Source organism: Festucalex cinctus, chromosome 4 (assembly GCF_051991245.1).
Source record: "Festucalex cinctus isolate MCC-2025b chromosome 4, RoL_Fcin_1.0, whole genome shotgun sequence".
Lineage (NCBI taxonomy): Eukaryota > Metazoa > Chordata > Actinopteri > Syngnathiformes > Syngnathidae > Festucalex > Festucalex cinctus.
In genome coordinates this window covers 3222617-3245755 of record NC_135414.1, presented here as the reverse complement: position 1 = coordinate 3245755, position 23139 = coordinate 3222617, and the positions used below count along the sequence as shown (strand labels likewise).

At 43.0% G+C, this 23139-nt stretch overlaps 1 protein-coding gene across 5 annotated transcripts in view; it reads right to left on the bottom strand.

Annotated features, from left to right (window-relative positions):
• Positions 1–23139, bottom strand: part of arnt2 (aryl-hydrocarbon receptor nuclear translocator 2) — a 485407-nt gene that overhangs the window by 175897 nt on the left and 286371 nt on the right. For all 5 annotated transcript variants that reach the window (XM_077518274.1, XM_077518275.1, XM_077518278.1 and 2 more), the window contains exons 8-9: positions 21491–21576; positions 5359–5435 (exon numbers count right to left, since the gene is read on the bottom strand). In XM_077518274.1, coding sequence (XP_077374400.1) covers positions 5359–5435; positions 21491–21576 — 163 coding nt within the window. The remainder of the gene's footprint in view (positions 1–5358; positions 5436–21490; positions 21577–23139) is intronic.

The following is a 23139-nucleotide window of genomic DNA, read 5'->3' as shown; positions in this document are numbered from 1 at the left end:
GGTCAGAACGCGAGCTGCAGCTTTCTGAAAGAGCTGCAATTGTCTCATATTCTTTTGAGAGAGTCCAGTCACAAGACCGTTACAGTAATCTATTCTGCTGGAGATAAAAGCATGGATAAGCTTCTCTTGGTCTGCTTGAAGCATGCAGTCCTTCAGTCTGGATATGTTTTTCAGCTGGTAAAAGGCTGTTTTAGTGATGAATTTAATATGATTGCTGAAGGTCAGGTCTGAGTCTATTAGTACCCCAAGATTTCGAACTTGGTCTTTAGTTTCTAAAGACATTGACTCAAGCTGTTTTTTAACAGCAATCCTCTTTTCTTTATTGCCAAAAACAATGAGCTCCGTTTTGTTTTCGTTCAGGTGAAGGAAATTTTGGTTCATCCAGTTGTTAATTTGCTCTAGAGAATGACACAATACGTTAATAGAACTGCTGTCATTTGGGGACATTGATAAATACAATTGTGTGTCATCTGCATAACTATGATAGTCAACATCGGCGTTCTGAAGCATTTGACCCAAAGGTAACATATACAGACTGAACAACAGGGGTCCAAGGACTGACCCTTGAGGGACCCCACATTCATGGCCTTTCGATCAGATTCAACATTTCCAATAGTCACAAAGTAACTCCTTTCCTCCAAATAGGACCTGAACCATTTAGGGACTGTTCCATTTAATCCCACCCAAGTTTCCAACCTGTCTAACAGTATATTATGATCGATCGTGTCAAATGCTGCACTGAGGTTCAACAAGACAAGCACCGATACCTTCCCTGCATCAGTGCTCAATCTTATATCATTCAGTACTTTAATCAGAGCTGTTTCTGTACTGTGATGAGGTCGGAAACCTGACTGGAATTTATCCAAAAGTCTGTTTGAGCTCAAGAAATTGCTGAGTTGATTAAAAACCACTTTTTCAACTATTTTAGTTACGAAGGGAAGGTTTGCGATTGGTCTATAATTTGCTAGCAGGGAGACATCCAGTGTTTTCTTTTTTAGAATGGGCTTAACGGCGGCTACTTTCAGAGATTTAGGAAGCCCAACTGATTGAAGTGAGCAATTAATTATTTGTTGTAAATCGATCTGAACAGATTTCACAATGGTTTTGAAAAAGCCAGATGGTATTGAGTCAAGACAGCTCGTGGAAGGTTTCAATTGCTGAACCAAGTCTACTACAGTATTTTGATCCACTGAGTCAAATTCTGTCATGGTAATTAAATTATTCCTAGGTGATTTTAAGTGCTGCATCATTTTGTTATTTTGCTGGTTTGTAACAAATGTTTGACCTGATGGCTTGTACTTTTTCACTAAAGTAGCAGACAAATTCATTGCATTTATCTGTTGAGAGGAGTTCTGGCGCTGTTTGATTTGGGGGATTTGTAAGTTTGTCAACCACGGCAAATAGAGTGCGTGTATTGTTGAGATTCCTTCTAATAATTTCAGAAAAGTGTTGTTGTCTAGCTATTACTAACTCTTGGTTAAAATGACAAAGACATTGTCTGTACAGGTCAAAATGAACTTGGAGTTTAGTTTTTCTCCACTTTCGCTCTGCTTTTCTGCATTTAGATTTCAAAATCATTATGTTGGTAGCACACCTCCAAGGTGTTTTAGTTCGGGATGAAATGGTCTTAGTTTTAATAGGAGCAACAGCATCCAAAACATTCGAGATTTTTGAGGTGAATTCATCCAGAAGTTCATCAACGGTCTCTGCATTTGCAGTTGGTGATGCAGCCATTAATTCCATAAACATATTGCTTGTATTCTCATTTATGTACCTTTTTTTGATAGAAACAGTAGTTGTTTGAACTTCTGGGATTGTTGTAATTCAAAAAACACACAGGAATGATCTGAAATTGCCAGATCTTTCACCTCAACAGATAAAATGTCAACACCTTTCGAGATGACGAGATCAAGAATGTGACCTTGATTGTGTGTTGGACCTTTTACATGTTGTGAGAGACCAAAAGTATCAAGTATATTACAAAATTCTTTGGTATTTTTATCCAAGTTGTTGTCAACATGAATGTTAAAGTCTCCAGTTAAGACCAGATAATCATAGTCGGTACAAATTACTGACAGCATTTCTTCAAATTCCTCCATGAATCTGCCTTTTTGTTTTGGAGGTCTATAAATTATGATAATGACGATGTTTGGTTCACCTTTTACCAAAAGACTAAGATATTCAAATGAATTAAAGCCTCCCAATAAAATTTCTTTACACTGAAATAGAGATTTAAAAATGGCAGCAAGTCCACCGCCTTTTTTGCCATTACGACATTTGTTCATGAAACTAAAATTCGTTGGTGTTGCCTCATTCAGAACAGTGTTGCAGGAACCTTCTGTTAGCCATGTTTCACTGTGGAGAAATAAGTCAAGATCATATGTCATAATAATGTCATGAATCAACAATGATTTGTTAACTAGTGATCTTATATTTACTAGCGCTAGTCTCACAGTGGTAATCGGAGACGCTGGTTTAGTCAGAGGTTGACAAGCTATACTGACTAGGTTTGTAGCTTCTGACTTATTTCTTCTCATTTCTTTTGCCAACTTTCTATTTCTTGTAATCACAGGAATGCTACAAGCTTCCTTGGGTTCTGACTTATTCTGCGAACACACATTTTTTACATTGTATATGTAGTCTGGACCCAAAGCATATCAGACCGAGCTGTAGTTGAGATTCTCCATAGCCAAAGATGGAGGTCGGCGGGTGGGGAGCTGTTTGCTGAGGTTTGGTGGAGTCAGACGATTAGTTGATAGCTGAATGTGGCGTCTGAATGTGGTCATGCTTTTTCCACCTTTGCAACCATTTTTCACCGAATTGACTTCAAACCTGGCATGTATCATCTCAAGACCTGAGACAACAGCTGGGCAAAAAATCTTGACATTTCAAAATACTATATGACGGGGGCGGGGCATCAAATATTGCCTTTAAAATTTAATTCGTCCAGAAAGAGAAAATGCTTAATAACTGCAATGTACAAGCTCCAAAAAATCTCAAACTTCTCATGCAACTTAATAGTCACGGCCTGAAAACATCTATCCATCCATCCATTTTCTTGACCGCTTATTCCTCACAAGGGTCGCGGGGGCTGCTGGCACCTATCTCAGCTGGCTCTGGGCAGTAGGCGGGGGACACCCTGGACTGGTTGCCAGCCAATCGCAGGGCACACAGAGACAAACAACCATCCACACTCACACGCACACCTAGGGACAATTCGGAGCGCCCAATTAACCTGCCATGCATGTCTTTGGAATGTGGGAGGAGACCGGAATACCCGGAGAAGACTCACGCGGGCACGGGGAGAACATGCAAACCTCAGAACTGGGAAGCGGACGTGCGAACCACTCGACTACCGTGCCGCCCTCTGAAAACATCTATATGATAAAATTCAGTTATACATATAGCGCCACCTAGTGGTGACAATAAATGTCATACTTTACGTTTTTAGATACTGTTTTAGATACTCGATGAAGGGATCCAGTTGAAAATTGGTCAGAAACGCCTTAACATGTTGATCATGCCCCACACTGAATATTGTAAATTTTCACCAAAGGACCGCTATGGTGCCGCAAAGTCTGATATTTTTTCGTGAGAATAAAAGCTGCTTTAACTTGACTCAGATGGTCCTATCATCTCAAAATTTCACACATTTGATGAGAGTCCAGCCCTAAAGACATCTACGAAGTTATATTTCATCTCACTGATAGCGCCACCTAGTGGAAATTTTTTTCTTACGTATTTTCTTCAACGTTCTTCTCCAAACACGTTAACTGGACCTACCCCATATTTGCTCAGATAAGGTTTTCAGCCTTCATTATGTCACAACACGAAGTTTGTGAGTTTTCGCAAATCGCTGTGGGCGTTGCTAAGCGCTGTTTGCCAAGAAAATAACGCCAATTTTGAGGGTCTAAACTGGCACAGAAACACATGAAATTTGGCACACACATCTGGCCTGGCAAAATGAGCAATATTTTATCGTGTATTGTGCTATTTTTACAAAAAAAACTCAATAGCGCCTCCTAGAAATTTTTAACGAAGCAGCCCCGCTTGTACGTTTAAGCAAGATCTTCGGAAATTTTTAGGTGTATGAGGAGCCCAAGACCTACAAAAAAAAGTCTCTTGAACCCATATGCTAAAATAAAAACAGGAAGTGAGCTACACATTTTTGAATGTCCCATTTTTGACAATTTTTGCACATTTTCAGGGGGCATACTTTTGCCCACTTCTCCTACACGTTTTATCTGACTGACTTCAGACTTGACCTGGACCATGTCAAGACCCGAGCCAACGACAGGCGGAAAAATCTTGACTTTTCGAAATACTATATGATGAGGGTGGGGGTTCAAATTTTGTGTTTCGCAATGAAAAAGGCTATGCTTAATAACTCCCTGGTACATGCTCCAAAAAATCCCAAACTTGACATGTATGTTTATAGTCAAGGCCTGAAGGTATCTCTATGACAGCATTCAGTTATATATGCAGCGCCACCTCGCCCTTGTGGCATGAAAAAAAAAATACCCCACTTATGGTATGTTTACAAAAATTGTAAACTCATTGTAAGTGTGATAACTAAGTCATCTATGAATATTCTTTTAGTTTCCACCACTCAAAATGTTCACTGGCATCAGACCGATCCAAACGTATGTACTTTTTCATTTTGTTTTATTTATTTTTGATTGCCCCTTTGGACAATAAAAGCAACATTGTGCAATGAGTACAACGAGCGATGATGTGTATATATACTTTTACAAAAAATACCAATCAGAGCAACTCATTGCCTAAAAATAAAAAAGGACGCTGATTTTTGCAGGTCTGAACAATTACCAAAACCCGTTGAGTTTGACACACTCATCACACCTGGCAAAAACATATTCCATATGGAAAGGTTTATTATGCCATTTTCAAAGAAATTCTGCTTCCAATATGCCAGTACCCCAACGTGCAAGCACCCCAACATGGCCAGTCATATAGAATTATTTTTTATTTTATCTGTTCTCATTGCTGCTGGACATGTACATTTCCCAGAGGGAGCCATCCCAAAGGGATCAATAAAGTCAAGTCTAAGTCTAAGTCTATAGAGTGAAAACGCAAAGTAAAATGGGGTGTAAATTCTGTATATACTTTATGTTTGAACGTTTTGATGGGAATATATATTTACTACATTTTCTTGTCAAGTCATATTTTCTTCACTTTTATTTTCAAGTCAGAAACATGATCATGCAGATATTCTGTACAGTATTTGGACAAAACATGATTAAGATTGAGGGGGAAATAATGCATCTAGTCCAACTCATGAGACACTTTTGTCATGTATTTAAAATGGGTTTCATCCAAGAAATTTTACACAGTACACACCTGCAGTCTTCCAATGGCCACGAGGCAATATTTCCCAGTCTGCCCTGCCTCTGTGTCCTCATCTGGTACAGTCATACCTGAGGGGAAAGACAATCAAATTGAATCCGTCCATTTTTGCAAAGCTTTATCTTTCGTTTTGCTTCTTCAAAAACTATTAACAGCAAGCAGAGGTAAGCCCCACCCCTGGCCCTAACCCAGCCATAGTTATGAAGCACAACTGTACGTCTGCACACATTTCCCCCATATAGTATTCATACCCCTTGAGTTTTTCAACATTTTCGCACGGTATGACGGCATAACTATATTTCATTGAAATTTTATGTGAAAGTTAAACATGAAGTAGCACACAGTTGTGAAGTGTATATCTTATTTCAAACTTGTTATACAACTAAAAAAAAAAACTAAAAAGTAGCGTGTGCAAAAGTGTTCAGTCCACTTTTCCTTCAGTGTAGCCACTTATCTTCAGAGTTTCCCTGGTGATTTCTAAATTGATCACCTATTGCCCTAATGACAAAATGTAACGTGTAATTTGTGGAATCAGGTCAGCACAAAAAAGAACATTATAAAGACTGAAGAACACACCAGGCGGGTCCAGGACAAATTTGTGGACTGATTTAAAGCAGGAGAAGGAAACAAAAATATTTCAAAACTTTTGAAAATCACAGAGTACTGTTGAATCAATCATCCGTAAGTGGAAGGAGTACCAAACAACCACAAATCTACCAAGACAAGGCTGTCCCTCCAAAGTTTCTGACCGGAAAAAGAGGGTACTCATCAGAGTAACCAAGAGGCATTTGAGCACGCTAAATGAACTGTAAAGATCCACAGCAGATGTAGGGGAATCTGTCCATTGAAAAACCATCAGCCGAGTACTGCACAAGTCTGGCCTATATGGTAGGGTGGCAAGAAGAAAGAATTCCTAAAAGCGAACCACAAAAAGTCACGTCTGCAGTTTGCCAGAAGATGCCGCTGACGAGTGGAAGAAGTTGCTATGGTCAGATGAGACCAAAATTGAAGTTTTTTCAGTCTCAACACACCATTCCCACTGTCAAACATGGTGGTGGGAGCATCATGCTCTGGGGGTGCTTTTCCTCCGCAAGGACAGGGAAGAGTAGAAGGGTGCAAGTAGAAGGGAAGATGGATGGGACCAAATTCATGGCAACCCTGGGCGAGAACCTGTTTTCGCAAATTCTCTCCATCTATGTGAGCTGCACGCTCAGCCATCAGCTTGTCTCGAGATGTCTTAAAAAACAAAATCAAGACATCTCAAGACATTTTGGTACATCAAGACATCTTAAGACAAACATTTGAAGACGCCACTCCTTGACAGAGCAGCACATGGGATGCCCCCAAACATATTTTTATGTCTTGACAACACTGACTATCTTAAGACATATTTCCATGCACATCTTAAAATGGCTTGAGACATGGTATCATGACAGAAGCAGCACATGGGATGACATCCAAACAGATTCTTGTGTCTTGATTTTATGTCTTCAAGACGTCTTAAAACATATTTCCGTTTTCTTAAGACATGCACATTCTTATTTTTCTTATTCCCTGATATTTATTTTAAAACCGATTAAGTATCAGAATTCAAATGTACCGTGTGGAACGCCATTATCCTGGTCATGTGATTGTGATGACGTATCCCGTGCGTAACCGGAAAACGTCTACGGTCATTTCAATGGGAATTTGCTGACGTAATCAGCAAGCAAGACGTCTTCGATCCCAAATACTGCGGCAATTCTGTTCAATTCGGAGTTAAAGTCCTCAACACTTCCGGTTTCATGTCATTTCGTGTGAGGGGTGGGGCGGCGGGGGTGGCTGCTCCTAATGTGGGCTAAAGTGTGCTTAGCATGTAGCTTAGCCTAGCAGAGTACAAGTCACCCGGACGTTTACAGCCCACTTAAACTCGCCGGCGGCTGGATCTGCCAGTTTTATCCGGCTTTCGGCTGGAAACAAATCTTTGGCATGGCTGAACTGCTTTTGAAGAAGTGCTTCTTTGTTGCAAGGGGTAATTCCACCTTTGATGTCCGCCGTGGGACGCGATAATTCCTCGTGAGTCTCGTTGTTGTCATTCATTCCGTGTCATTCAATGTGTATTGGACGCACGTGATACGTCACGATGACGTGACTGTCCAGATACAGTACTTAACGCAAAAATATTCATAAAAAGTACTACACAAATCATAATTGCTCAACATAATGTCAGAGCTGCTGCCTCTGCACCATGTGCTCAGAAGCCTTGCAGGTTGGGCGTGTTGGAGTGTCAGCAGCTAAATTCCATCTCCCTAATTGTGGCTGCTGCTACTTAAGACGCTCTGAGACACCAACCACTTACCAGATTGTCTTCGCTCCAAGTAGAGTAGTAGTGTCCGAGCCATTTTTCTCGCTTATAGTAAATTTCGTGGGCATCATACATCCCTCCTCGTCACCTGTCGGGGACGGCTTCTATTTTGTTGCTAAAAAAGACAAGACACTCCACCATGTGTGGACTATCGTGGTCTGAACAATATCACTGTCAAGAACAGGTTCCCCTTTACCGCTAATTGACTCTGCTTTTTCTCCTCTTCACGGAGCTAGAATCTTCACAAAGTTGGACCTACGCCAAGCCTACCATCTGGTCCGCGTCCAGGAGGGGGATGAGCGGAAAACTGCGTTCAACACCCACAGAGGCCACTATGAATACTTTGTTATGCCCTTCAGCTTAACAAACGCCCCTGCTGTCTTCCAGGCCCTGCGTGACATGTTTGGTAAATTTGTTTTTGTTTACCTGGATGACATTTTGATCTTCTCTAGCTCCCGCTCAGAACATGAACATTCGTGCGTCAAGTCCGCCAAAGACTACTAGAAAACACACTCTATGTCATAGGAGTCAAACTGCATTCTTGGGCTATGTCATCACTGAAGGGCAGCTCCAGATGGACCTGGCCAAAATCACCACGGTCAAAGATTGACCTAGGCCGGCCACACGGAAGGAACTACAACGATTTCTTGGATTTGCCAACTATCTATTGCAGATTCATCCAAGACTACAGTCGGGTAGAGGCACCCCTTACCACACTCATGTCGACCTTGATGCCCTCCCGCTGGTCAGGGGAAGCCGATATCGCTTTCGGTAAATTGAAAAGACTGGTTTTAACTCCTCCTGTCCTTGTCTACTCTGACCCAAGTAGGCAGTTCATTGTTGAGGTGGACGCTTCGGTGGTGGGGGTCGGCGCGGTGCTGTCCCAACGGTCCCCAGAGGATGGTAAGGTCCACCCCTGTGCCTTTTTTTTCATACAGGCTGTCTCAAACAGAGAGAAACTACAGCGTTGGGGACAGAGAACTCCTAGCTGTTAAGATGGCATTGGAGGAATGGCAACACTTCCTCGAAGGAGCTGAACACGCCATCGTGGTGTGGACTGATCACAAAAATTTACATATATCCGTTCAGCCAAGAGGCTAGGTTCCCATTAGTCCAGGTGGGCATTGTTTTTTTGATCGCTTCACATTCATACTCTCCTATCGCCCGGGCTCAAAAAAATGGCAAGCCAGATGCTCTGTCCTGCCAGTTTGTTGCCGAAATAGTCAAACCCACTTCCGAGCCTATCTTGCCACTCACTTGCTTTGAGGCGTCCCTTACACTGGAAATAGAGGAAGCAGTGAACGATGCTGCTGCTACTGCTGCTACTTAAGACGCTCTGAGACACCAACCACTTGCCAGATTGTCTATGCTCCAAGTAGAGTAGTAGTGACCTCGCAATTAGTCTCGCTTAGAGTAAATTTGAATATGTGAACTTAGTTTGCCTGCTTTTGTGTGTGTATATATATATATATATATATATATATATATATATATATATATATATATCTCCTCGGTTCGGTTCGGTTATCGGTTTTGTGCTGACGGTTTTCAGTTCAGTTCGGAATGCAGTGACTTAAAAAAAAAAAATCTAAGATGTCATTGAGTTAATAAAGTGTATATTATTCACAGCTAATTAATTTATTTATTTATGTATGTATTATTATTACTATTATTATTATTATTATTATTATTATTGTATTATCATTTACATTATTATTCAATTTATGACAGTGGCATATATTTATTTATTTATTATTATTACGATTATTATTATACTATTATCATTTAAATTATTATTGAATTTATGACAGTGGCATATATTTATTATTATTATTATTATTATTGTATTATCATTTCAATTATTATTCAATTTATTCCAGTGGCATATAGTGGCAGGCATAACAAATAACTGAAGGTAAAAGCAACCTGTGTGTGTCCCTCTGTTGCCATTCATACAATTGACAGTCATGGTTACCTGCAAATATATCAGCTTTGTGTTCATCTATAAAAGCCCAGATTTCACACTATAATTTGTGACTAAACAGAGTTGAGATAATTATTTTAGTATGCAAACTTTTTATTTTTGTTTGTTGGTGTAGTGTGAGGTTTTTCTTCACTTATAAGCAGTGTTGCCGGTAACGCGTTACTTTACTAAAAAAAAATTGCTTTCCAAAGTAACTAGTAGTCTAACGCGTTACTTTATTCTACAAAGTAGTCTGATTTAAGTTACTGTCCAGAGATTCAATGCGTTACTCCACATTTTCATGAAGCTGGCAAAATATCTCACTGTTGTAACAGTCACAAACAACTGCCGCTAACTACGAAGATTGTCATGGTTCGGTTCTCAGCCTGTTGTGCTTTTGTGTGTGTGTTCCAGTGCCAACAACGAGGGGGGCGTTCCCCAGCCCCGCACCTGCATCGCGTTGACAATTAGGACTTTAAAAGGACTCCGAGCTGCACAGCAAGCTGTCGGATTATTATTTGCTCACCAGTGTGTCCAAGTGTTCTCCGCGTTTCCAAGTTGGTAAAATCATTGAATCTGTTTTCGTCCTCGGTTAATCTGTATTCACGTGTGTATTTCCGCGTCGCTTTCTGTTGTTTACTTCGCTTTTTGATTATTTCCGCATTTCTATTTCGAGTAGTCCTTGCCGGGTGCAAGTGTTTTGTGTTTGTTATTCTGTCCTTGCCTTTTGCAAGTGTTTTTTGTTACATTCGCGTCCTTGCCGTTTGCAAGTGTTTTATGTTACATTCGCGTTCCTTGCCGGTTGCAAGTGTTATGTATTACTTTTGTGCTCCTTGCCTTTTGCAAGTGTTTTTTGTTAACTTCGTGTTCCTTGCCTTTTGCGAGTGTTTTCTGTTACCTTCGGGTTCCTTGCTGAGTGCAAGTGTTCATTGTGATCCGCGTTATCTTGCCTGCGAGCAAGTTTTGCTTCTCCGGTTGATTCAAAGAATAAACCGTGATTGTTTTCCTTCTCTGAGCCTGCCTTTCTGGGATCCGTTTTTCTTCGACTCAGCCGAGTCGTGTCAGAATAATCCGACCATGGATCCCGCAGACTCGGAAAAGGTGAGACGGGTTTTGGCCAGTCAGGGACAACGGGTCGGGCAAACCGAGACCACCTTGATCGGTCTTCAAGAGGTGGTCGGCAGGCTAGCTCATCGTTGTGAGGAGATGTTCGGAAGGCTCGAACAGCTCAGTTCCCGCGGGGTGCAGACCCCGGAACTTCCGCGTTCGGACACTGCCATGTCGGCGCTCCCGGTTACGCATAGAGAACCTGTTTTGCCCCACCCGTCGCGCTACGATGGACATCCTGGAGGTTGCGGTCAGTTTTTACATCAGTGTTCACTCATTTTCGACCAGCAACCATTTACTTACGCTCTAGATCAGTCCAAAGTACCGTTCGTTATGAGCCTCCTGACTGGTCAAGCCGCTACCTGGGCTATGGTGGTGAGCAACGCGCGACCAGACCTTCGGTCCTCTTTTCCAAATTTTGTGGGTGAATTTCAACGCGTGTTCGATCATCCGGTTAGGGGGAGAGAGGCCGGGGGTCGGTTGCTAGATTTAGTTCAGGGGGAAAAATCGGTCGCTGATTATTCCATCGAGTTTCGCATACTGGCCGCGGAGAGCGGGTTTGGAGACTGTGCGTTGCGGAGTGTCTTTCGTCGAGGACTGAACACACAGCTCAAGGATGAGCTGGCAGTCCGCGACGACACGAGCTCGTTAGAGGGTCTCATTGAACTCACGATCCGTTTGGACAATCGGCTACGGGAACGAGGCCGAGAACGAGCGGTGGAGCGGCATGGAGCAGCCGCGAACGAGGACATGTGCAGACTCTTCCTCAACGACGCCGCCGCCCGCACCCTTCCTGGACCGCCGGACAATGGAGGGGAGCCCATGCAAATGGGTGGTGGCCGTCTGCACCCAGAGGAGCGTCGCCGCCGGTGGCTCGCTGGTGCCTGCCTGTACTGCGGTCAACCGGGGCATCGAGTGGCGTCGTGCCCAGCACGACCTAATCGCAAGACGCGACCGACCGCCCAACTGGGGGGCCGGGCCGATCAGCTCCTGAAGGCCGAGCCGGAAGCGGACCTGGGTAAGCATGAACCGGGGGGAACCGAACTATGCCCGCCGTCGGGGTCTTCTCTTAGTGAGAAACGGCTAGAGTTGTCGGGGGAGCTGTCAGGGTACGGGTTGAGTGTGAGGGTGAGTGCATTGATCGATTCTGGGGCAGATGATTGCTTTATAGACCCGGGTGTGGTGGAAGCGTTAGGAAGCCCGGTAGAGGCCTTAGACAAAGTTAAAAAGGTTTTCGACCTCAACGGGCACTTATTGGCGGAGGTCCGACTGTCTACCGGTCCTCTGAACTTGAAACTCTCGGGAAATCACGAGGAGAGAAGGAGGTTTTTTATTATGCCGTCCCGTTCTGCGCCCCTAGTGTTGGGCCTTCCATGGCTTAGAACGCATAATCCGGACATCGACTGGGAAAAGCCGGCTTTAGAGAACTGGAGTCCCTTCTGCCATGCTCACTGTCTAAAGTCGGCAGGAGGGGCTACATCGGTACCAGCTAGCTTTACTCCCGAACCGGTATGTCTTGACCACGTCCCCAAGGAGTATCATGATTTGAGTAAGGTCATTAGTAAAGACCGTGCACGAGCCTTGCCACCCCACCGGCCGTATGATTGTACGATTGACCTGATTCCCGGTGCACCATTGCCGGGTTCACGCTTATATCAAGTGTCCCAGCCGGAACAGGACGCTTTACGGGAGTACATTACTGAGTCGCTAGCGTCCGGTCAGATACGCCCGTCCAAGTCTCCCGTAGGAGCTGGATTCTTCTTCATTGAGAAAAAAGATAAGACACTCCGCCCTTGCGTCGACTATCGCGGTCTGAATGACATTACTGTTGAGAATAAATATCCCCTTCCTCTGCTTGACTCAGCATTTGCTCCATTGCAGTCGGCCCGAGTTTTTACTAAACTGGACCTACGAAGCGCCTATCATTTAGTGAGAATACGGGAAGGGGACGAGTGGAAGACTGCATTCAAGACACCACTCGGACACTTTGAATACTGTGTCATGCCGTTTGGACTGACTAATGCCCCCGCCGTGTTCCAGTGTTTAATTAATGACGTCCTTAGAGACATGTTAAACACCTTTTGCTTTGTTTATCTCGACGATATTCTGATTTTCTCACGCGACATTCAGGAGCATAGGCAACATGTCCGCCTGGTCCTCCAGCGTCTCTTGGAGAACCGGCTCTATGTGAAGGCAGAGAAATGCGAGTTCCACGCCAAGTCTGTACAATTCCTGGGATTCATTATTGAGGGAGGGCAATTACGGGCGGATCCGGTAAAGACTCAAGCCGTGGTCGAGTGGCCGACTCCCAAAAACCGTAAACAGTTACAACGATTTTTAGGATTCGCTAATTTTTATCGTCGCTTTATCAAGGATTATAGCTTACGGGCTGCCCCCCTTACTAAACTGACGTCGAGTAAAGTACCCTTTAGGTGGTCACCTGTTGCTGATGAGGCATTTGGAAAATTGAAACAGCAGTTTGTAAATCCGCCAGTGCTCATCCACGCTAATACAGATTTGTCCTTTGTGGTCGAGGTTGACGCGTCGGATTCAGGAGTGGGGGCGGTCCTGTCCCAGCGGTCGCCAGAAGACGGGAAGCTCCATCCCTGCGCCTTCTTCTCCCGGCGACTGAGTCCAGCGGAGGCGAACTACGACGTCGGGAATAGGGAACTTCTGGCTATCGTGCTGGCTCTACAAGAATGGCGACACTGGCTGGAGGGCGCCAAGGAACCCTTTAGGGTGCTGACGGACCACAAGAACCTGGCATACCTTCGGTCAGCCAAAAGACTCAACTCACGGCAAGCACGTTGGGCCTTACTCTTCACAAGGTTCAACTTCGTCGTGGACTACCGCCGAGGATCCAGGAACCAGAAGCCAGACGCCTTGTCCCGGATCCACGATGCGGCCACGCCGGAGGCTGGAACGGAACCGGTCCTACCCGCACATTGCTTTGTGGGGGCAGTTCGATGGGAGGTCGAGAAGCGAGTCATGGAAGCACAGGAAGGGATTGCTGTTCCGGAGGAGTGCCCGGCTGAGAAACTGTTTGTCCCTGAGCCGGTGCGGGCTGAGGTCCTCCAGTGGGGTCACACCTCACGAGTTGCTTGTCACCCGGGAATCAACCGGACTCTTGCCTTGGTCGGCCAGCGGTTTTGGTGGGCCGACATGAAAAAGGACGTCACTGAGTTCGTCAAGGCATGTACCGCTTGCGCGTGCGGGAAATCGTCCCACCAGCCGCCGATGGGACTGTTAAGGCCGCTACCCATCCCGGCGCGGCCTTGGTCGCACATCTCGCTAGACTTTATCACCGGCCTCCCCCGGTCCAGGGGAAACACGGTCATCATGACAGTGGTCGACCGATTTTCAAAACTAACTCACTTTGTTGCCCTCGCCAAACTGCCATCTTCCTGGGAAACTGCACAACTCCTCGTCCGTCATGTTTTCCGTCTTCATGGCATTCCAGTGGACTTGGTGTCCGACCGTGGTCCTCAATTCGTCTCACAGGTCTGGAGGAAATTCTGCAAGCTGTTGGGCGCCACAGTCAGTCTGTCTTCTGGCTATCACCCCCAGACCAACGGCCAAACGGAGAGGGCCAACCAGGACCTAGAAGCAGCTCTAAGATGTGTGTGCCTGCACAATCCGGAATCCTGGTCGTCGCACCTCTCCTGGATCGAGTACGCCACGAACACTCTGCCGTCCTCTGCGACAGGTCTCTCACCCTTCAAGGCGGCGTACGGCTACCAGCCACCTCTGTTCCCTTCTCAAGAAGGTCCCGTCGAACTGCCCACCATCCAGCATCACCTCCGGCGGGCCCACAAAGTATGGCGGGAGACCCGAGCGGCGCTATCCCGTTCTGCGGCCCGCAATAAGGAGATTGCGGACCGTCGGCGGCGTCCGGAGCCTTCGTACCAGCCAGGAGACAAGGTCTGGCTCTCATCCCGGGACATGCGTCTGGCTGGCTGCTCGAGGAAATTGGGTCCGCGCTACATCGGACCCTTCGAAATACTCACCATCATCAACCCTGTAACTGTGAAACTCCGTCTGCCACCTTCACTCAAGGTGCATCCAGTGTTCCACGTTTCCCTCCTCAAGCCAGAGACTCCCAGCCCGCTGAACCCGCCTGCACCCGCACCGCCGCCTCCCCGAGTGGTCGATGGGGATCCCGTCTACACGGTCAGAGAGATCTTGGACTCCAGGCGCAGGGGCCGGGGCTTCCAGTACCTGGTCGACTGGGAAGGTTACGGACCAGAGGAGCGGCAATGGGTCCCCCGCTCCTGGATCCTTGACCCGTCTTTGCTCGACACTTTCCATGCTGCTCATCCAGATAAGCCAGGTGGTCCGCCAAGGGGCGTCCGTTAAGGGGGGGGTACTCTCATGGTTCGGTTCTCAGCCTGTTGTGCTTTTGTGTGTGTGTTCCAGTGCCAACAACGAGGGGGGCGTTCCCCAGCCCCGCACCTGCATCGCGTTGACAATTAGGACTTTAAAAGGACTCCGAGCTGCACAGCAAGCTGTCGGATTATTATTTGCTCACCAGTGTGTCCAAGTGTTCTCCGCGTTTCCAAGTTGGTAAAATCATTGAATCTGTTTTCGTCCTCGGTTAATCTGTATTCACGTGTGTATTTCCGCGTCGCTTTCTGTTGTTTACTTCGCTTTTTGATTATTTCCGCATTTCTATTTCGAGTAGTCCTTGCCGGGTGCAAGTGTTTTGTGTTTGTTATTCTGTCCTTGCCTTTTGCAAGTGTTTTTTGTTACATTCGCGTCCTTGCCGTTTGCAAGTGTTTTATGTTACATTCGCGTTCCTTGCCGGTTGCAAGTGTTATGTATTACTTTCGTGCTCCTTGCCTTTTGCAAGTGTTTTTTGTTAACTTCGTGTTCCTTGCCTTTTGCGAGTGTTTTCTGTTACCTTCGGGTTCCTTGCTGAGTGCAAGTGTTCATTGTGATCCGCGTTATCTTGCCTGCGAGCAAGTTTTGCTTCTCCGGTTGATTCAAAGAATAAACCGTGATTGTTTTCCTTCTCTGAGCCTGCCTTTCTGGGATCCGTTTTTCTTCGACTCAGCCGAGTCGTGTCAAAGATGAGGCGGAAGTCATTGATCACCACACTGAATTCAGCCATGGTCTGGTCGTGAATGGTTTGCACATTCAAAACAAAAGTGATTATACTTTTACTACTAGTTTTATTAACCAACAGGCACACAACGCAACAAAAAAAGTGTACATTATGGACCATAAAAGCGGTAAAAAAAAAAAATTTATTTCCATCCTCAACTGGTCCGTGAAGCATTATGGGATGAGGTCGTCTCCGCCATCTCGCTAGGGGGAGTGACGTCAGACAAGTCACGTTTTCACTTTTCAGCATGCACGAGTCGACTCAAGTGTACACACTGGAATAGCGGAACAAACAATAGAGGAATTAAAGGGATTTTCATTTTCAACCTGGATAGATTTTTATTTTTTGTTTTATAAAAAGTATTTACGTTACAAGAAGTCAAGAGAGACTGCCTATTTTGTTTTTCTTAAAAAACAACAACTTTATTTTCATGTTAAAAATGCACTTTCAATAAAGTATTTGGAACTCCGTTTCTACCGCATTATTTTTATGTAGAGATGGTGTTATCGGCAGCTGCTGAAAGTAACTAAAAAAGTAACTTTTAATCTAACTTAGTTACTTTTAAAATCAAGTAATCAGTAACGCAATTTAGTTACTTTTAAAACCAAGTAATCAGGAAAAGTAACTAAGTTACTTTTTCAAGGTAACTGTGGCGGCAACACTGCTTATAAGTGCCTTAGCTGCACAGGTTTAACAAAGCTTTTCCTGGTTCATTTTTATTCTTTTTTTTTTTCTCTGATTTGTAATTGACCGTTTTATTTACTGTGTGCTTCCATTGCTTTTATTGTTGCCAGTACTGTGCACGTTGAGATTTATTTTATAAATGTAAAGTGAACCGACTTTATAAATAAAATCTATTATTATTCGTTGCAGTAGTAGTAAAACACTCGCTCAAACACTGATCTTTGAATTATTCCCAGATCAGATTATAATTATACTATTGAGATGGTAAGATGAAGTTATTAAATAAGTTTTATTTGATGAACATAAGACAGGGATGTGTCATAAGTCATATCGAATATGGATAGAGCAAAATGTCGTGTCTACGTAATGCGTGAATGAGCTCAACTGATTCTCTTCTGATGCACCTCATCTTCATTCACGTTTTCTAACCACCACCACACTGGATTTCAAATGAAACGGACAAGATGCGCTTTAGTTGAAGACGTTCAACCGTTATTTTGAGGGGGATTTACCTGCCTACGAGTTTTACAAGACTTAAGTGGTGCTACGCTAACATCGAATATCATCGCGTTAAACCAAGATCCCGTTTGAAACAAAACACACAACTCATTCATGAGCATAACGATTTCCAGCCAGTTGTAATTCCGACGTTCGTTTTATGTAACAAATCTTGCTCTGTAGAGCACTTTTGCGAGTCAACACAAACAATGCTGTTAGCTCCATACAGTTCAACAGCAAGTAAATAGACTCACCAGTACTTGAATGTTTCATTTTTTTCACTTTTCTGTCCCGATTCCACGCCACCCCACGCATTTTCGTTCCAAGTCCATTGCTGATATTTCAAACGCCTCGCCGAAACGCTACACAACAACATGGTGTGTTGTAGCATGCTAGCTGATAGCTGTTCCGACGCTGTACCCGCCCCGCTGCAATATAATTGGCTACGGCCTCGCTGGAAGGATATGACGCATGGCCATGACGCGCCCCGTAACCATGGACGCCGCCATATTGGATTAGCGCTCATGAACGGGATACAAAAAAAAAAAAGAGAGAGAGAGTCGTGTGACCGGAACACAGACGGGCCGAACCGAAACTGTTGAACCGATCGGCTTTAACGGTTTTCAAAAACCGGCCCAGGCCTAATATATATATACATACATATATATATATATATATATATATATATATATATATATATATATATATATACATATATATGACTTAAAATGGGGTTTATAGGGAAAAAACACCATTGCTAAGCTTGAGAATATATAAGTGTCCGCTTGAAAACCTCTGTTTACTCTTCCCAATTTCCAGACAAAAGAAAGATCCAAACGGACGTTAAAATAGGCTAAAATGGAACATTTCTTCATCAAATTTATTTTGTCAATATCCTGAAACCGAGGGCACAGACGAAAGCATCACAAAGCTTGCCAGTGGACATATGTGTAACAAAACTAATGGAGTGACGGTCATTTAAGAACCTACTTTGAGCCCCAAATGACCGCTTTAGGAAGAAAGATCCTCTCTATGGATTGCGATGTTGTCCTCGATTCAACTCCCGGTAAAGAGAACATATTCAGCCAAATATTAAGCACTTAAATAAGCTTAACTGTCATGTCCTGGCAGAGAGTAATCATTAATGACACACTATGCATGTTTAAAATAGATTAAAAAAAAAAAAAAACTTTCCAATGGTTGAAATGGTCCAAAGCGCTTTCCCCATTACACCCCATTAGTTTTCTTCTTTTTTTTTTTTTTAATGAAAAGCTGGTAGCAGGCTACTCGCTGGCCTACCCATAATGCACCGTGCTGCCGAGATGTGCACTTCTCTTATTCAAACTTAAACACAGATATGTGACGCGCCTGATGGCGAGCCGACCTGCTCGATGGACATCCATTGCTGGAGGTTAACAACACAACTTTAAAGAATTTCAAAATGGCGTGATTATTGTGGGAAATTAACGAAAAGGAAGGTGCTACAGACGAGGCCGTGAAGTCGAAACAACGTAGGTCGAGTATGCCGTAACTCGAGGACTCCCTGTTTTATTTTTCATTGTGCTGTTTTTGTTTTTGAAGGTTTGTAATCAGGTCAGAATTAGCATAGGAGTGGTTTACGTAATTTTCTTAAACACAACTTAGGAACAAACAAAGGATATTTTAAATAAATATAAAATAAAATGTCATCATCATTCAACTTTGTCCATTAACGCAGGTTAATTTTCGGGCAGCAGCATAGGTGCACAATTTGCAATGTTACTTAATTTGCAATGTGTCTGCATCCCGTGTCTACTTTTGCTATTTATTACCGCATGTGCAGATGAAAATGGTTTGCTAGCAGTAATGTGCACAGAACATTCCAGGGGAATATTGTTCGTGTAAGGAATCTAAATGTGTCAATGTGTAAATGTGGTACTTGAGTTCAGTTTGAGTTATTCCAGATAGTCAAAAGTTCAAAGGATTTAGTTTAGTTTGGTGCGTGATGTTTATTTCCCCAACACCAGTATAACCATCATACCATCATATGGTACTCTATGTTCGTCTTATAAAAGAGGGCAATGAAAAAGAGCCAAGACAGACACAAAAAAAAAAAAAAACTCTTCAGTCTTTTAGTGTATAAACTGTTGCAGTACATATTCTGTGACACATGTTCAACCATGTCAGGGACTTGGATGTGATCAAAATAAGTTTCTTTGGCTTGGAAATTTCAGTAATTTTGTGCTCTTTGACTTCTGCCAGCATGCCATCAAAAGATCCTGCAGACTAAAATAAGAAAATAGTCAACTGTAACCACAGTTTAGCTAATTCATTCCGTGACTCTTGTGTGAATAACTCGTGTGAACAAAAATATGATGAAAATGATAATTGTAGAGCGAATGTTTTTATCTGCGTAAAGCACAACGGAGTTATGCATGGATGCTTATGACTGTTCATGAATTAAAGCATAGTTGGTGAATTAAATCAAAGATTTCGTTTTGTTTGTAATCAAAACCAACCATTCACCATATATTAAACTTACATTTGTCATTAATTAAGAAACAAAAACACCTATTTTCATGTTTCACAGCATTTCTAAAGGGCTTCAGCTATCTAGGTGTGATTAATGAGCTTAACAAAGGATTTTTAAAAACATTTTCTTAAGCTTTAATCACAACCTACGTTAACACGTGGACAAAATTGTGGTGTCCCTCTGCTATGAAAGAAAAACAATTATAACAAAAGAAAGAAAAAATATAATAATAAAGCTGCAAGCAGCTATACTGTCAAGGGCCCTCGCAGCCCGGACCACTTTTGAGTACTTGCACGTTGGAGTACTTAGCATATTCGAATTAGAAGAGTTTCGAAAATGGCATAATAAAACCTTTACATATGGATTTTTTTTTTCCCCAGGTGTAATGAGTGTGCAAAGCTGCATGAGTTTTAATAAGCTTTCCACCGACTGGCATGAACTGGGTATGCATGGTTAAAGAGAAATTTTGGAACGCAAAATGTGATGCCCCACACCTGGGGACTTCCTGTTAGGTTTAGCATATGGTTCCAAAAGACTTTTTTTTTTGTACATCATGGGCTGGTATACATGCCTCCAAATTGTCATGCCTCTAGGTCAGAGTTCACCAATTCTGATCCTCGAGGTCCAGAGTCCTGCAGGTTTTAGATGTTTCCGCCCACTACCACATCTGATTCATATAATCAGCTCATAAGCATGCCTGATAACAATCCTGATCTTTAATATCAGGTGTGTTGGTTGGCAGAAAGTTTTCAAAAACGTTTCATCTTCAACATCTTAACTCAATTCGACTCAACTCAGTTGATAACGATAACTTTTCATCTTAAACATCTTAAGATGAAACACACCAAGTTTGAAGACGATCAGATAAATTCTGTAGGAGGAGTTTGTTAAAATATCACCCCTATAGAATGGCCAAAAAAATGACAACAAATTCCAAAGTAAATCAAAATGGCGGACTTCCTATTAGGTTTAGCATACGGCTCAAAAAGAGTTTTTTTGTACCTTGAGGGCTGTTACATATGCCTCCAAATTTTTGTAGCTCTAGATGAAGCGTACAACTGGAAAAGATTCAGTAAGTAGGATTTTAGAAACACAAAGTTTCCTGCCCCGCCTCTGGGGGACTTCCTGTTACGTTTAGCATATGGCACCAACAGACTTTTTTTGTACGTCGTGGGCTATTACACATGCCTCCAAATTTTTGTGCCTCTAGGTCAGGGGTGGCAAGATCAGGTCCTCGAGGGCCGCAGTCCTGCAGGTTTTGGATATTTCCCTTCCACACAGCTGATTCATGATCAGTTTATCAGCAAGCTCCGCAGAAGCCTGATAACAAGCCTGTTAATTGGAATCAGCTGCACTTCGAGTAGGGAAATCTATAAAACCTGCAGGACTCCATCCCTCGAGGACCACAGTTTGCCACCCCTACTCTAGGTGATTCGTAAAACCTGGAATGCTTCATTGAGTAGGAATTTTGAAACTCAAAATTTGATGCTCCGCCCCCATCATATAGTACAACCAAAACTTTTTCCCCTGACTGAAACACTTCAAAACAAAACTTTTTACAGCAAACACGCATTTATGTGATGTGGATTGTTGTTGGATTGTGTATGGATGTGAATAAACCGGCAAGTAAACACTGCAAACTAAGATATTAGATGTTTGCATTGTATTGTTAGAGAATTAGCCATTAAAAATACTTTCAAAAACAAACAAAACAACAAACTGACACATCAGAGATATGGGCATCATGCAGGTGATTGTGGATTGCTGCTTTACTCCAAATTCTGATCAGTGAACAGTGCAAAACCGACAGCTGTTTTCGATTAGACAGTGTCACAGTTTCTCTCTGGCTTTCACTCATGCAGCGGGGTGAAGTGTGGAGCAAGAGAGGACACAGAGTGGAGGGTATTTGTTTACCTGCAGGGGGCCAAGCTTTGATATAACCAGTGCAATGAACCACAGAGTACTGAGCCTCCCCTTCTTTTGATGGTCCCAGGCCATTCCTGTCAGTCAAAAACAAACACACCACAGCACGTTAAGCACTGACACAAGTCTGTAGAGCGATGACAGTTTAATATTTCTGAAATCAATGTTAATGTGATAATCGGCTTTTTTTTCAGTTTACAGTCTCATACTCATTGAGCCATTTTGAATAGTAAAAAGTTAATATCTTGTCTTTAATTAATGTGGTAACTTTATTATTTTTCATGTACAATTAATACTTTTAAAAAGTAATTTTTCTACTTGCTGTCGATTGATGATGACATCACCTGTGCTGAGGAAGTAGGTAACGACCAATCATAGCTCAGCTGTTTTCTGGGTTTGGTTAGCTGACCCATGACTGGTCGTTACCTACTTCCTCAGCACAGGTGTCATCTACAGTCAACAGCAAGTGGAAAAATTCGCTTTTAAAAGGTATTAATTGTACATGAAAAATAATTAAGCATAATATAATAATAATTAATTAAGGCTAAAAAAATAATTCTGGACAAAATATTAAATTTTGACTGCTGAAAATGGTTCAATGAGTCAAGTATTCCTTTAAGAAAATGGATGGATGGATGGATATTTATATATATTATATATGTATGGCGGCACGGTGGATGACTGGTTAGCACGTCGCCTCCCAGTTCTGAGGACTCCGGTTCGAGTCCAGGCTCCGGCCTTCCTGGGTGGAGTTTGCATGTTCTCCCCGTGCCCGTGTGGATCTTCTCCGGGTACTCCGGTCTCCTCCCACATTCCAAAGACATGCATGGCAGGTTAATTGGGCGCTCCAAATTGTCCTTAGGTGTGCTTGTGAGTGTGGATGGTTGTTTGTCTCTGTGTGCCCTGCGATTGGCTGGCAACCAGTCCAGGGTGTCCCCCGCCTACTGCCCAGAGCCAGCTGAGATAGCCGCCAGCACCCCCGCGACCCTTGTGAGAAATAAGCGGTCAAGAAAATGGATGGATGGATGGATATATATGTATTATAAAGTGAGTGTGTACATTTTATTGTTCATTCATTTTGAACAGATTTGTGATTAATCGCCAAATATATATATATATATGTATATATATATATATATATATATATATATATATATTAGGGGTGTGAATTGCCTAGTACCTGACGATTCGATTCGTATCACGATTCACAGGTCACGATTCGATTCGATACCGATTAATCCCGATACGAATTTATAAGTCGATTATTGCGATTTTTTTCATTCAAATTTAGAAAATACTAATCAGTAAGCTTGTAGGATGTAAGATTTATATGAAAATGTATTATTTATTTATCTGAAATTTCAGTCTTATAGAGGTTGTAATCTGTTTCATGTTTGAACAGCATTAAAATAAAATATTAAGGCTTAATGTTCCGTTCATAAAACATTCTTCCATGCTTAAGGTGTGAACCCTAACCCGAAGTAAGACGTTTTGTTGAATATTTTTCCATTAAAAATGGAAGTTTAAAAATCGATTCACACACACACACACACAAAAAAAGGCAATGATGATAAGACGTTGAATCGGTAAGACTACCGAATGAACAATTCTGAGCTCTTAAAAAAAAAAAAAAAAAAAAA